Here is a 14,085-nt window from a genome sequence, read left to right on the forward strand (position 1 = left end):
ACTAATATGGTTTCATTGTAACTTGGAGCCACAAAGTACGAGTAACTCCTGCAGGAAACTTGCAATTATCCTTCTTTACAGATTTTTTTCTGTGCTTCTTGCAAATAACATAAACTATTTCCCCCAGGCAGAGCAGGGTCATTCAGTAAATGCCCTGCCCTCTGTAAATGGCCCGTCTTCTGTCTGAGGCCTTTGCTCTGAATGCACACAGCTTATGAAGTAGGAGAAATAGCAGTAAGTCAAAGACACTCTACTCTTCTTTTGCTAGATCTAAGGATAAATGCATAGGTAAGGTACAAGGATTAGTAAATTGGGACCAACATATTACACACTGCAGATCTCTTTGGAAGTATCTATTTCAAACTTACTGCATCTAATACTCATGATAAATAAGGGAACGTATGCAAAATGGCAAGCCTTAAAAATACAAAAATAAAGATAGATTATAAACTGATTTTCTTTGTAAAGAGAAAATTTCCTACTCTCCATTTTTTAGAAAGCACAAGTACTTATCTGAGAGAGACTGCACACTTACCATCCTTTCCACAATTATGATCTTTGGTCCAAGTTGTTTGTGAATTGCAAAAATATGTATCAGTCTAAGTGTAAACACCATAAAATCAATGGCAAGTATTGTACGGCCAGCTTGAAAAGTCGAGTTCAGCATCCTGCAGAACACATGAAATGAAATGTCAGCTCTCAGCAACTTCTGCTGAGAAGCGTTTTCTCAAATATTACACTCGGTTTTTGGGCATAGCCTAGTTAGGAAAAGGCAAGTGCTTCAGGGCTGTGGTTGCATAAGTCTGTAAGAGGAATGTACCATGATGTCTGTACACTGGTGAGAAATAGCCAAAAGATGAAGGGGCACTGTATTCTCTGTCTTGGCTTCAGTGAGATTTATTTTTTTAAAAAAAAAAAAAAATATATATATAAATACATTGGGTAAAAGTGATTGCCAAAACCAAAAGCAGACCTTTTCTGTACATGTGTTTGAATGTACCACTGTGTCTTTTTGTGGTCTCTGGAGCAACTTCTATGATTCTACAGAATTTTAGAGGCTTTTATTGCAGAAACATGGCTCAAAGCTTGCAAAGGTCAATGTCACAGCCTGTCCGCATGTGCGCATGAGACTGTCCTGTCAGTTGGCACACAGAGCTCCCGCTACTGATGCTGACCACATCACATGGAACAGGTATATACCTGCAGGTTACCCCAATTATGAAGAGGAAGATGGTCACCATATCACATTTATTCCAGTTATCTTCCACATACAGTTTAAATTTTTTAATTAAATTTGTGTCTTCATCTGTATAGAAACTCTGAAAAAGATAAATAATCATCGGTATTGATCTGTTTCCTATTTCAGTGTGAGTTTTAACACAACACCTGTTTCCTTTTTCTCTTTCAGTGCAAAGAGCACCACCAAATTCCTAGTGTAACAGGAAAAAAAAAGCTTGGTTTACTGTCTTAAAACAGAAAATTTGGATGAAAAAAACAAACAAACAAATCTTTTTATTCTTGTGATATTAGCCTTACAAATTTTGGGGGCCTGACTTAAGATTTTGTCAGCATTTGGGCTGCTAAACAATACAACTTCCAGTCGAAGTTCAGTTTCTAGACATTGCTGTCTAAATAGCATGAACAGATTGAGGATCTGTATACCGGAGCTGTCAGTGAGAGCCCGTTTGATTATCTAGGCAAAGAGTTGGGTTTCTTAACTGGGTTTTAGCCTGGCACTCTTCATGTTTTCCAGGATTATAATGGAATGTTCTTTGATCCAAATATTTTCCATGTCCTCCTCTGGTTATGGCCTTGCTGCATAATTTCAAATAAATTGTAACAAACTGGGTTTACATTCACCGTCCCTAGTGCTTAAATAAGCAATGGAGAGTAGGGTACACCTACTTGTTCTTCCAGAGGAATTGTTTATAACCGCTTTTGTGTCTAAAGAGGACAGCTTTATGCACCCACAGTTTGCCACACACTAGCACCATTGTTCACACGTTATTTCGGTTGTTAAGCTGAGGACATTCCAAAACCAGTAACTGGGAGAATAATAGAGAAGTTTTTGTTTGTTTGTTTGTTTTAAGAAAAGCAAACCAAAAAGAGATCTGCTAATGTTTTGAGTTGAGAAGTATTCTAGGAAAAACAAATAATCTGAATTAATTAGTTGTTTTAAACAGTCCCCAGTGGAGAAGAATCTCTTAAAAGGATGTAGAGTTGTCTGCTGTGTTTCCAGGTGTAGAATATAATTTCCAAATTACATTATTGGGGGGGACCTGCTTCTGGGGAGTGAAATCAGATACTTTGCAAAGTGAAGGGCACCTGAATCTTGGCAGCCCAATTGACTTGGCTACAGCTGGAGCTGGACGGAAAAACAGAGGTGGAGCTACAGGTTTAGACAGTAGAGGAAGAGCTTGCTCTTGGAGAGAGAGGTGGGGTGTTTGGGATGAGGTAAGTTCTGTATTGCTCTTCTGTTTAAAACTGCACCTGACGCTTGAAATCTTCAATCCTGTACAGTTACACAGAATGCAAATCTATTCAAAATACTGCTTCAAATTTTACTGTGTTATTACTAAGATGATGTAGGATACTGACCTGCCGGATTTCTTCCAAAACCAGGGTAAAAACCCAGAAGTAAAGTATAATTTCTTTAGCAGATGGGCCCTCAGGTGGGGGTTTAAAGTCCAGTAAAAGGACATAAGTAAATAGAAAAAGAAAAGCAAAGTACATTATAACATTCCCCACAAATACAGTTACAGGGGCACTCCAGAATTTTCTCCACCGAGTAAACATGAATGTCGCCCACGCTGTGTTTTCAGAAGGGTTCTGCTTTTCCAATTTACCATTTCCTCTGCAAAACAAAACAGTACAGGCTTGGTGACGATTTCCTAAAATTAGTTCATGGGAACAGGCTCAGTATTATTCTATATAAAGCTTCTTGTAAGATAATAACAGGCAGATGCTCTGGGTGGCAAGGAGGAAGGCTGTGGAAGTTCGAGCAATCACATTAACATAGCAGAAATATTTCAAGCCAAAAAGAAGGGTTTGAAAAACAAAGTCACATCAGACTTAAATGCATATTCTTGTTATTTCAGTTTTGTTGCGTTAATTCGATTTGTAACTTCGTTGTGTTCCTGTGTGTAGTACAAACAGTGTGCAAATACAGAAGGAGAGGGGGAAGTGGGCTAATTGCTGTTCATTGCCCTAAATAATGGGAAAGAAAAGCAAATGGCCAATGTAGTTTGTGAGTCAGTTCTTAATTATTTTGTCTCTAAAAATTTATGGCAGTGTTTGCATGCAGAAGTTCTTGTTGTTGCCGTGACTTTAAACAATGCTTTTTTTTTTGACCCAGTCTCAGAAGTGCTGGATCATACTAAGTATGTGTTTCTTGACTATCCTTGCTGAAGTCAGAGAGAACTACGGAAGGAATACTTTAGTCCTCTACACAACTGTAAGAACTGGCATCTTGCCCTTTATGATTAAATTAAATTGCAGAAAAAGTAATACAAAAGCCTTTTAGCAAAAAAAGTTGACCTCATAAATTATTTATTAAGGTAGTCTTTAACTATTGTGGAATTGTGCAAGTATCTTGGTAAGTGAAGGGAAATTTGACCTGGACACCTACAGTAGTTTTTGCTGTGTTTTGGAACATGAAGTGCTATCTATTGGCAATGGAAAATGTCCTGGGCAGAAAATGCAAGTTCCCTGTATTTGATAGCAATCTGATCTCAGCGTGAGGTTTTGTTTCCACATAAATTTCTCCCCTGGGTAAGCTGGGGATGTTATTGGATCTTTAATTTTGTGATTCTGACTGAGAGGTGTGATCTCTAACAAAGGATGTGTACGCTAGGGTACCTTTTCAATTTCACCTCACAAAAAATAAACAATGATCTTCACTGGTTTTTAATTTCCCCTGACATTCTTGCTAATTATTAAATACATTTGTTACAAGGAAAAGTTTCTCCTCACAGCCAGTCTTTTCTATGTGCCTGATTCTGTACTGCCTCTCAATTTATGACATCATAAGATACATTCCCATGGTAACAGGCTAATATCATAAACAGATAATTGCAGTTTTAAGCTGCTGAAATAGATCTGGGAGGGAGAGAGCCTTTTTGTTAAAATAAATTGCTAAGATAATAGCAAGTGGAATGCACAATGTAATGACCAAACCACACCTCATTGAGGATATGGAAATGCTTTATGATCTTGCTTACGAGTAGCTCCCAAGAGGCAGATGCTTTTACACTGATATTGTAGGTTAGGGATGGAGAGGGAAGAACTAACGATTTTCTCCAGTATTCCAGAAGTTAAATGCCAGAGATAAAAATAGAACCCAACAGCTCTGACTTGGTGCAGCACTTCATACTGCGGGTGACACTTCCTTGCTACTGTTGTTCACATATTTCTGAAGTTCTCGTTAAATCATTGAAAAGCACATGGTTAATACAAGTGGCCTGTACTGAGCGGTTTAAATAGTAGCACTATTTAGCCATCAAGAGGACTTTGTGCGAATCGGAAGTCTTCCTATCCTGACTTAAGTCCTTGTGGCCTCCCGCGTTTTGGTGATGAGTGTGTGGCAGAGGTATAGGGTGGGATTCAGAAGTTCTGAATTGTGGAGCTATGAATGACCAGGAGCAAGCGACAAAAATCTTTGTGCTCAGTTACCCATTTGTGTAATGCTCCCTTTAACTCCTAAGTTTGTTGTACTTCAGGTTCCTCAGGGCCCATGTTTTAAAATATAAATGAAGAGCATTAGTACGGTGGGAAGCTGACAATACAAAATTCCCAGGTACTGATGTTTGCAAGTACTTCTGTTGCTGCCTTTGTGAGAAAGTATGTAGTGATGCGCTCAAATAATGTCAGGTTTTGCCGAGAACCTTCTTTCTGCTTAGCTCAGTAATCTGATAGGGGCTTAGTTCCCAAACCCAATGCCTATCAGCCATCATGAGCTGAAGGGAATCTTAGGAAATGCTTTCTGATTCCCCAGGGATTAAGCAGATTCCTTGCTCTGTAGAAATCACCTGCTCAGAACAAGTAAAGTCATGTCTCCTTAAAATAGTGATATATCCTTGTTTATTTTCCATATTCCTTTTAGAGAGCAACACCAGCAGTAATCAGAGGGCACAGCACTTTCTGAGGAGTAATGACTTTCTTGGTCCTTCAGCTGCTCCATAGATCATTAGCTGGTCACTAATCCACGAGAACTGTCCTGCTCTTTGATTGTTGTCATGAAAGTTGTATTAACTAATGGTTTTAAACTTACCGATCTTCTTCTTTGGAAAAAAAGAGCGTCCTCTCTGTATCTAAACTGTCCAGCTCTCTAAATGGCTCTGGCTCGTTCTTTGATTGTTTTTCCTCACTGTAAGGAAATAAACTCATTAGTTGAAAGATGATTGTTAGCAATTCTTCACTACTAAATTGGCATTTATACAGAACTGCTAGCTTGTACTTCTCTTGGGACTTGCTCCACTGAGAAGCAATCAAATAATGCATAATCCTTACCTCTGCAAAGTCTGTTTATGTGTAAGGAGAAGCATTAAGTCATCCATAAGATTCAGAGAAGTGATACTTGGCATGTTTCTTAAAAATGGACCAGGGTCCTCAGCTTCCTCAAATTACTTTGGATTTGAGCAGAAATAAACCCCTCAGTTCTAGAAGACAATGCCCCAATGCTCCATTCCTGGTTACTCTTAGTAGCAATGAAACAAGGAAATGCCAGAAGCATTAGGGAATATGGTGTCAACTCTTGCATTTCCAGGGAAAGGAGGCAAAAAATTTCCTCATGAGAACAAATTTGCAAAGGCTTACTTTGATTATGAATCATAATTTAAACCTTTCCATGATAACTTTGCCAAAATTCCACACTAAATTATTTGAATTTGTGAATCTGGCAGTCACTATGACAAGAAGGTAATCTTTAGGGATACTGGCAGAAAGAAAGTCTTAAGTCAGCCATGCCAAACAAGTTTTCCTCTTGCTTTTTAAGTAGTTTCACAGTTAAGAAATGTATAATTCATAACAGCATGTCATTCCATAATGCCAGTTCTGATGATTTGTATGATTCTCCCAGTATTAGGAGGTTTTCTTAAAGTCTGGGTTCCTGGATTCTTATGACTGCCTAAGCGTTTTGGCTGCCTTTTTTTTCCTTTTTTTTTTTTTTTTTTTTAATAGAAAACCTAAGAGTCTAGCCATCTTCACTGTGACAAAAAGCTGAAAACTTACGAAATTTGAAGATATGCCTGCAGAAGACTAACAGAGAGATCTTGTAAGACATTGAATTTGAAAACCTTAATTGATTTCATGTCAGTCCTGTGTTTTTAAGCTTGACTTATGGTTATCAAGGCTGGTGGCTGATAATACTGCTTTAGGATGGCTGTTTTTCTAGATACTGAGGTTTGAACCAGGCATCTCTAGAAATAGGTGGTGCTGCAGCTGGAGATATTCTACACGTTACTGCGTAGAATCTGGAGTTGACAGAATTCCAACAGGCTTTTCTGTGGACTGTGCAAAGTAGAAGTGATCTATGTGAAACTGTGGCACTGACCTTTTAAGCATTAGAAGAGGTACTAGCACAGGACACACTCGGTATCACACTCGGATACGCTCGGTCCTATAGAAAACTGATTTGGTTAATAGTGGTGCAGTCCTTCTGTTGACACTGAGGCGATATTACTGGTTTTAGATGAGAAATTTTGAGTCTGGATATTTTTTTATGGCTTTTTTTTCATCCCTTACTTACCTTTTGCACACGCATAGTTATGTTTGTACCTGAATGCTATGAAATTTGTGTAGATTAGGAAAGGACACCAGAATCCACAGATTAACTTCAGGATCTGTGTGCTTGTAGACATGTCTCCCCACCATATTTTTGTCAGGAAGGCCTGAAAGTCAAGAAAACAAGAGATGGCTTTAACATCACAAAGATATACATGCAGATGAAGTGTGCCTACGTTCTGTGGCTCCTAAGTCAGTGAATGCTCTGGAAACCTTCAGAGCAGGCACACCTTCAGAGCAAACAGGTGCTCTGCACGTCCTTCTGCAGATGTTGTTGAGTATGCAAAGAGTTATGATGAGGACAGCAGAAAGAACAGCCAGTCAAGTGGAATTAAGCAACATCTGTAGTACTTGGAAAGTGCAAGTCGGGCACTGGGAGCTAAAAGCACCATCGCTCTTAATTTAGCTTGTGGAGAGAACTCGGGTTGTGAGGGCAAAGCTAAATAGTAATTTGATTTAACTTTTATCAGTGAGTTCTTCCTTGAATTTGAACAAGGAGTTACCTCACATCTTGGAGCAGCTTCATTATGCCTCAGGCAGATTTAAAGTGCTTTCCTGATGCTTCTCTGTGAGCAAGGAAGGAAGAATAAGCAGAGGATGGAATAAGGGCTAAACATTCTCCTCAGTGCACTGGTCTGCAGGCCAACTGGATGAAAGGGAGGGGAAAAGGGGGAATTGTATTGCTTTGTCAAGGATGCAGTATAACATCCTCTTTGTGTGGCACCAGGGAGCGGGAAGAGTCCCCTCCAAAGAATGTCTCTTGGGGGAATACATTTCACAGGGTTGTTCCGTTGCTGTGCTATCCTCTTCTGTGTCCAACATCACACTTAAAGGCCCTGCGGGTAGAGGTGGTGAGAGAAGGGTCTGTAAAACTTACCTGGACACCGTCATGCGCAAAGAAAGACTTTGCATCTGCTTCTGTAGCCAGCTGAAGGCAGGTGGTTTTGCTCCAGTACTGATTTTTCCTCACCAACAGAGCAAATGCTCTCTCCTCACTGTTGTGGTAGCATTCGCTAAACAGTTCTGCCAAATGAAGGAAACATAGAGAAACAGATCTTGTAATTCAAAAGAAAAAATTAAAAAAAGAATGTAAGGCAAGAGAGTGATGTGTGTAGTGCACAGGACAGTGGCAGCAAAGCCTGAGCGCTGCCAGATGCTCCTTGCTGCACTAGAGACTTCTGCAAGGCTGAAGTAGTTGAAATGAGTCTGAGAGTGCAAACAGGAGGTGGGAGGGAGAGAGGAACAATGCTGGGCACAAGAAAATGATTTATGCATGTGTGTACATGTGTTGGGGCAGAGGGCAGATGAAATAGATTTGCCTTGGTGCAAAAAAATCTCTGTAATTTAAAAATTCCTACTATTTGCAGAAAGGTATGGAGTAAATCTCTCAGAACCTCCCTCTCACTTCTTTTTGTCTGCATGCTCTCTTATAGAATCACAGAACAGTTTCTGTTGGAAGAGACCTCCAAGATCATCGAGTCCAACCTTTGTCCTAGCTCTGTCAACGCCACTAAAACATGTCCCTAAGTACAACATCTGCCCGTCTCTTAAACCCCTCCAGGGATGGTGACTCCACCACCTCCCTGGGCAGCCTGTTCCAGTGCCTGACTTCCCTTGCAGAAAATAAATCCTTCCTCATATCCAGCCTGAACCTCCCCTGGTGCAGCTTGAGGCCATTTCCCCTTGTTCTATCCCTTGTTACTTGGGAGAAGAGACCGACCCCTGCCTCGCTACAGCCTCCTTTCAGGTAGGTGTAGAGGGCGATAAGGTCTCCCCTCAGCCTTCTCTTCTCCAGGCTGAACAGCCTCAGATCCCTCAGCTGTTCCTCATACGAGACATGCTCCAAATCCTTTCCTAGCTTGGCAGCCCGCCTCTGTACCCTCTCCAGCACCTCAGTGTCCTTCTTGTAGAGAGGGGCCCAAAACTGGACACAGCACTCGAGGTGGGGCATCACCAAAGCCGAGTACAGGGGCACGATCACCTCCATGCTCCTGCTGACAATACCATTGCTGACACAGGCCAGGATGCCATTGGCCTTGGCCACCTGGGCACACTGCTGGCTCATGTTCAGCCAGATGTCAGCCAACACCCCCAGGTCCCTCTCTGCCTGGCAGCTCTCCAGCCACTCCTCCCCGAGCCTGCAGCACTGCTGGGGGTGGTTGTGGCTGAAGTGCAGGACCTGGCACTTGACCTTGTTGAAACTCATGGAATTGGCCCTGGCCCAGCGATCCAGCCTATCTAGATCCCTCTGTAGAGCTTCCCTGCCCTCAAGCAGATCCACACGTCCACCCAGCTTGGTGTCATCTGAGCCTGGGTCCTCTGCAGGTTTGGGTTTTGTTTTTTTTTTTCCCTATTGTTGTTTGATCTGAGGAGAAACTTCTTTCTCAGTTCTTCTACAGACAGCATAAGAAACTTCTTGGAAACATGTCAATATTTGTTACAGTCCCTCATTTGTAGCTGCCTCATGTGGAGCTTTAGGGTAATATCAAGCAAAACTATCTCTTAGATGATCTTCTTGCACTTTGAAGGATGAGTTGCTACACTACCCCCACTCTCCTGAATAGACTAAACAAAAGGAGCAGCTCGGCTTTGGCTTGTAGCCAACAAATCCTTTGTTTTAAGACATAGCTATTTGACATAAAACTAATATTAGGTTTGGTAGAGTGTTGTGGCATAGTTCTGTTTCCAGAGAAGCTGGTCCTGGAGCTCCAAAACTAGAACAAACAGTCCAAAAGGTCGAGGTTTTCTCATTAGACAAGATCTGACTTCTTGTGTCTGTTTCATTCTGCTGATTCACTGGATTATCTCAGCACCTTTCCTAGGCCAGCCTACACCTTGTTGTTAGACTGTGAGGGCTAGGAAAAGGACCAAGTTCACTTAAAATAAGCTGATATACAGAACTTCTTTTGCAGGTGATGTGGTATCTATCATTCTTAAAGAATGTTCACTGTACTTAATATTGGCAGTGTTATCCGGGCCAGAAATTAAAATTGAGGATCTGATCTAATACTTACCAAAGCCAAGGAACAGACTTCTGTGTATTGGATTAAGCCCTGTAATTCCATGACTAAATTACTTGAGCCCTGTGACTATATGAGAACCTGACTTTTATTTTTTGTAAATAATAATGGCCCTGTCAGAAGTGAGGAAAATGGGGTCTGTGTATAAATAAGGTAGCAACGTCTGCATGAGCCTTCAGCTGCTTGATGTACTAGCACTAAGGGGAGAGCAAGAGCCTCGGCGTTTCCATGTGTGGTATACTTTAAAGCCCTCTTTTCCCATCAGTGCTACCTTCAGGTACGGATTAGACTGAAGTCAGATCAGCGGAGAAGCTTGTGTGCAGCCATCTGTTTTTAAACCAGGCAAAGGGAGAGGGTTTGGCATTTGGGCATTGCAGATGTCTGAATGCTTACTGCTGTAGGGAGGGGCGGCTTGTCTGCTGCGAAACGAGTCTGAGCCTCGCTGCAGTTTTGCAGTGCAGTTAGCTCTCTTCTGGGTGAGGTAATCTTGAATTATTTTTAGCAGTGAAGACAAACCTTAAAACTTGTTGCTCTAGTGGCCCTTACAGAGCAAGCTTGATATTGCAGGAAAAGCAGGCTGCTGTGAGCCTGGAAGTGTTTTGGTTATTCTGTCTTGCCCATCGCTGTAACACACCTTGTATTAAGATCAGACACTTAAAATACCAGCATGCAGCAGGGGAGTAATTTCTTCCATGCATCCCAGGGGCCAGTCTTGGAACACTGATTTTTCCAAAAGAATTGGTTTTCAAGTCGTCCTTCTGTGGTATTTGAATGTTTGGGTCTGCCTGTGCTGCAAGGCTGTTAAATTATTCATGACAGTTGACCTTTTACAAGTGAAACAGTACTTTTTTTCACTTCCTTGCCTTCCAATGGCAGTAACTTCTTGAATTTTTGATGCTGTTAAAGATGTGCCTTTACTTACCAACAGCGAGCTGCTCGTACTTGGCCTCTTTCATTGTACGTGCTACTTCAGTCTCTGTCTCCAGGCGGGACATCTCTTTAAGAATCTTGCAGGCCGCCAGAGCTGAAGCTACACCCTCCTGACCCTGTGGAATTGAAAGGGGTGCTGCTGTTACCATACACTGGCAGGGCATTTCTGAACTGGGGAAGAGTTCCCTAAGGAACACTAACAAAAAACAACCAACCAAACAAAAAAAAATCCATGCATGTCTCCCCTTCAGAGAATCTTCCCTCAAACACAGACTTGCAAGTCCAAAATGTTGATCAAAATGACAGTTTTGGTGATATTTGAGAATTGAAAACCACGTATTGGTAGTTCTTGTGCCTTATAAGGCTGGATGCTTCTGGATCTGATTGACCTTAGAGGGGCCTGATTTGGGGTGGCAGTCAAAGACTGAAAGGAGAAGAATGTGTTATGGAAATAGAACAAAACAGTCTCACAGTGCCAAGATACCTCGAACATGGCTGGGCCAAGACCCTGCGTAAGGATGTGAAGGAAAGGAGGGAGCACAGCTGGCAGAGGCACAGCAGTGGCACACAGCAGAGAAACGTGCCTTCTGGTAAGAGGGCTTCACAAACACAAGGCCCTGCAAGGTGCAGATGTGTCTAGATGCACACACACACACTCGCTGGCTGAAGAGCTGGGCTGCAGTTTGTCCCTCCCCGTGATGCCCCCTGTGCCAGATGCAGTCCTCAGGAAGCTCAGGGATGGAGCCTGATCGCTGTGTCTGGCGCTGGGGGGCAGGGAAGCTGTAGCATTACACTCCAGATGTACGAGACAGGGCCTCAGTTGTGGAGGATTCTAAAACAGGAGCCAATTATGCCAGCTTGAAGCTCAGCCTTTGAGAGTGTGATGCTGTTGTTCCCTACACATGCAGCACGTAAGCTAGAGACGCTCGATTGCACTATCTTCCCTCAATCCCAGTCCCACTAGAACCCAAACAATTGCCCTATTGTAGAAGGAACAAAACCTGAGACTGAGTGGTGAGTCATCAGCAGGAAGGAAGAGGAGGGACAACTCTTCAGCTGAAGATGATCAGCAGGGATTCAGGCTGTGCTGATCTACACCTGCTGCTGCTCTGCCCTCCCTCTCAGTCAGGCCCTCTGGCCCCTGCTGGCATAAGCCACACAGAGATGAAAGGCCCTATGACTGCCACATCTTGTATTTTAGAAACAAACCTATCTGTCATCTGAGCTGCAAGGCTGAGCAAAAAAAAAATCTCATGTACTTGAAATATGTGATATTTCCCCTGAAGCAGCCACAGCTCAAAGCTTACCATAGCCCAGAAATAGTTTGCCATCTTGTGCCGGTTTTGAAGTACTGCCCATACAAACAGATCCCTCCAAGGATTTTCGCTTTTCTGGTTCATGTCCAAGCACTCAGGTAATTGCTTTGTATTCAGTTTATCCTGAAATATAGTTTGTAGAAATTAAAACCTGCTTTGCAGTCTCATTCCATGCAAATTACATGATCTAAGCTGCTCTTGGCCTTGCCAGCTACTTCATGTTCTTTTGATTTTTCTTTCTCTTTTCTGTAGGACTGAGAGGTAATTAGTTCGTTCTGTACTGAATCAAAGGACCCTTGTGTCCCCGATATAATTCAATATGTGTGAGAACGTTCTGGATGAAACCGTGACTCCATTGAAGCCGCTGGTAAAGCTCTCATTGACTTTATTAAGGCCAGGGTTTCACCACTGGTGTGTAATATCATACAAGACAAACCTGTGATTAACTAATCTGAGCTTGCTTTCAATTATATTGAATTCTGCTCAACTGCCACAGAGGACATGGTTTCAGAGAAAAGGGAACAAAAGGCATTTTATTTCAACAGAAATAAATCTTGCCAAGGCCCTGTACAGGACAAGAATAGAGTATGTCAGTAGCTTCTTTTTAGTCTTTCCTTTGAAAAACCTCTCCCTCATGCAGGGAGTATTTTAAGTACAGCACTGCTTATTCCTTTAGCATTTGATAAAAAACTCTCCAGAGGAAGTATGACAACTTAGGTCAAGTTCTGAGTTTTAAACATATTTTAAAACTGTCTTTATATCTGTTCTGTTAATTAGAAGCAGCCGGAGTGGTGGTTTGTTTGTTTTAATAAACAAGTTTTTGTAAGGATATATATTTTTTTAATAACTTAAACTATGAGATTCTTTTCAAATTTATTTTAATGTCATTTTTGGGGGGTGTTGGTGGTTTGTGTTTTTTTTTCTTCAGTTTGTAGTGAGCTATTTAATCAACTGAATTGCATCAAAAACCTTGCAGGAGACACATATCCCAAAAGCCTCCTCATCAGTCTTTGTAACTGCTACTTCCTAACCTGAAATAAGACACGCAGTTTAGCAGCAGTGACACTGGTATCCCAGTAGAGTGATGCTCTTTCTGTTGCCAGTGGTAATGGGATTGAGCCACGGGAAGAAGCTTTTAAAAGGAAAAAAAACTAGCAGGCAGTGTGCCTGGTATCTGAATTGGGCCTTATTTACAGCACTTGGCTTTAGCTCACTTACTGCCAAATCCCACAAAGGTAAGTGAGATTTTGGGGGAAAATTTCTGTTTCTGTAAAACTTCTAAGTCTGGAGTCCGCTTAATGACTTCAAAGGTAATGCCGCAAGTTGTCTGTCCTTGTGAACAAAGAAATCCTGACTAGATGCAAACTTAGCTTTTCATACTGCTAATTAATATAGCTAGGCTTTATCAAAGCAGAAGTGATTGAAGCTCTTGAGTGAGAATTTTTTTTAAACAGTTTTAAGATGAAACTAGAACTCAGCAAATATCAAATGGTTTGTTTAGTTTGTCTAAAACTCTGATCTTAATGAATTTTCTTTATACCTCTCTGTTTTGAAATCATACATCCAAATTTATTTCCACTGCTCTTGCAAGAACTGAATTTCAATGTTAAATACAGTGTCAAAATGCAAAAATTATGACACATCTATTGCACAATTGTGGACAGTGCACTACAGATGTTCCACAGTGGTACCCATCACATGTTATCCTTGTCATGTGTTGGCCAGAGAGCTTGCCAGGGCCACTTCACACAATTGTTCTTACTTCTTGCTGCGTGTTATGTCACTCAATGGCAAGACTATGATCTAAAGCCAAATATCATTTACTGTACGTTACTGAATAGCCAATCTACTCCTACACAGTATAAATCTAGGAATAGTTTTACATACAAAGATTACCATTTTCAGACCTGGGATTGAAAACGGCCATCGCCTGCTTGTCTTTCTCCAACAAAATATTGTCTTTCAAGTACTTCTGCTTGAAGTTCTGTATGACGAATGCGGACTGCTGGGTTTATGTCTAATTACTCCTTAGTAAATTA

General features: G+C 41.5%; 1 protein-coding gene across 1 annotated transcript in view; it reads right to left on the reverse strand.

Annotated features, from left to right (window-relative positions):
• The window catches only part of TRPM5 (transient receptor potential cation channel subfamily M member 5), a 40,613-nt gene that overhangs the window by 11,164 nt on the left and 15,364 nt on the right, over positions 1–14,085 (reverse strand). The window contains exons 10-17 of the mRNA XM_086472078.1: positions 12,038–12,169; positions 10,723–10,846; positions 7,658–7,803; positions 6,775–6,887; positions 5,270–5,365; positions 2,599–2,854; positions 1,201–1,319; positions 536–668 (exon numbers count right to left, since the gene is read on the reverse strand). Coding sequence (XP_086328204.1) covers positions 536–668; positions 1,201–1,319; positions 2,599–2,854; positions 5,270–5,365; positions 6,775–6,887; positions 7,658–7,803; positions 10,723–10,846; positions 12,038–12,169 — 1,119 coding nt within the window. The remainder of the gene's footprint in view (positions 1–535; positions 669–1,200; positions 1,320–2,598; positions 2,855–5,269; positions 5,366–6,774; positions 6,888–7,657; positions 7,804–10,722; positions 10,847–12,037; positions 12,170–14,085) is intronic.

Source organism: Leptosomus discolor, chromosome 12 (genome assembly GCF_034619465.1).
Source record: "Leptosomus discolor isolate bLepDis1 chromosome 12, bLepDis1.hap2, whole genome shotgun sequence".
In the NCBI taxonomy this organism is placed as follows: domain Eukaryota; kingdom Metazoa; phylum Chordata; class Aves; order Leptosomiformes; family Leptosomidae; genus Leptosomus; species Leptosomus discolor.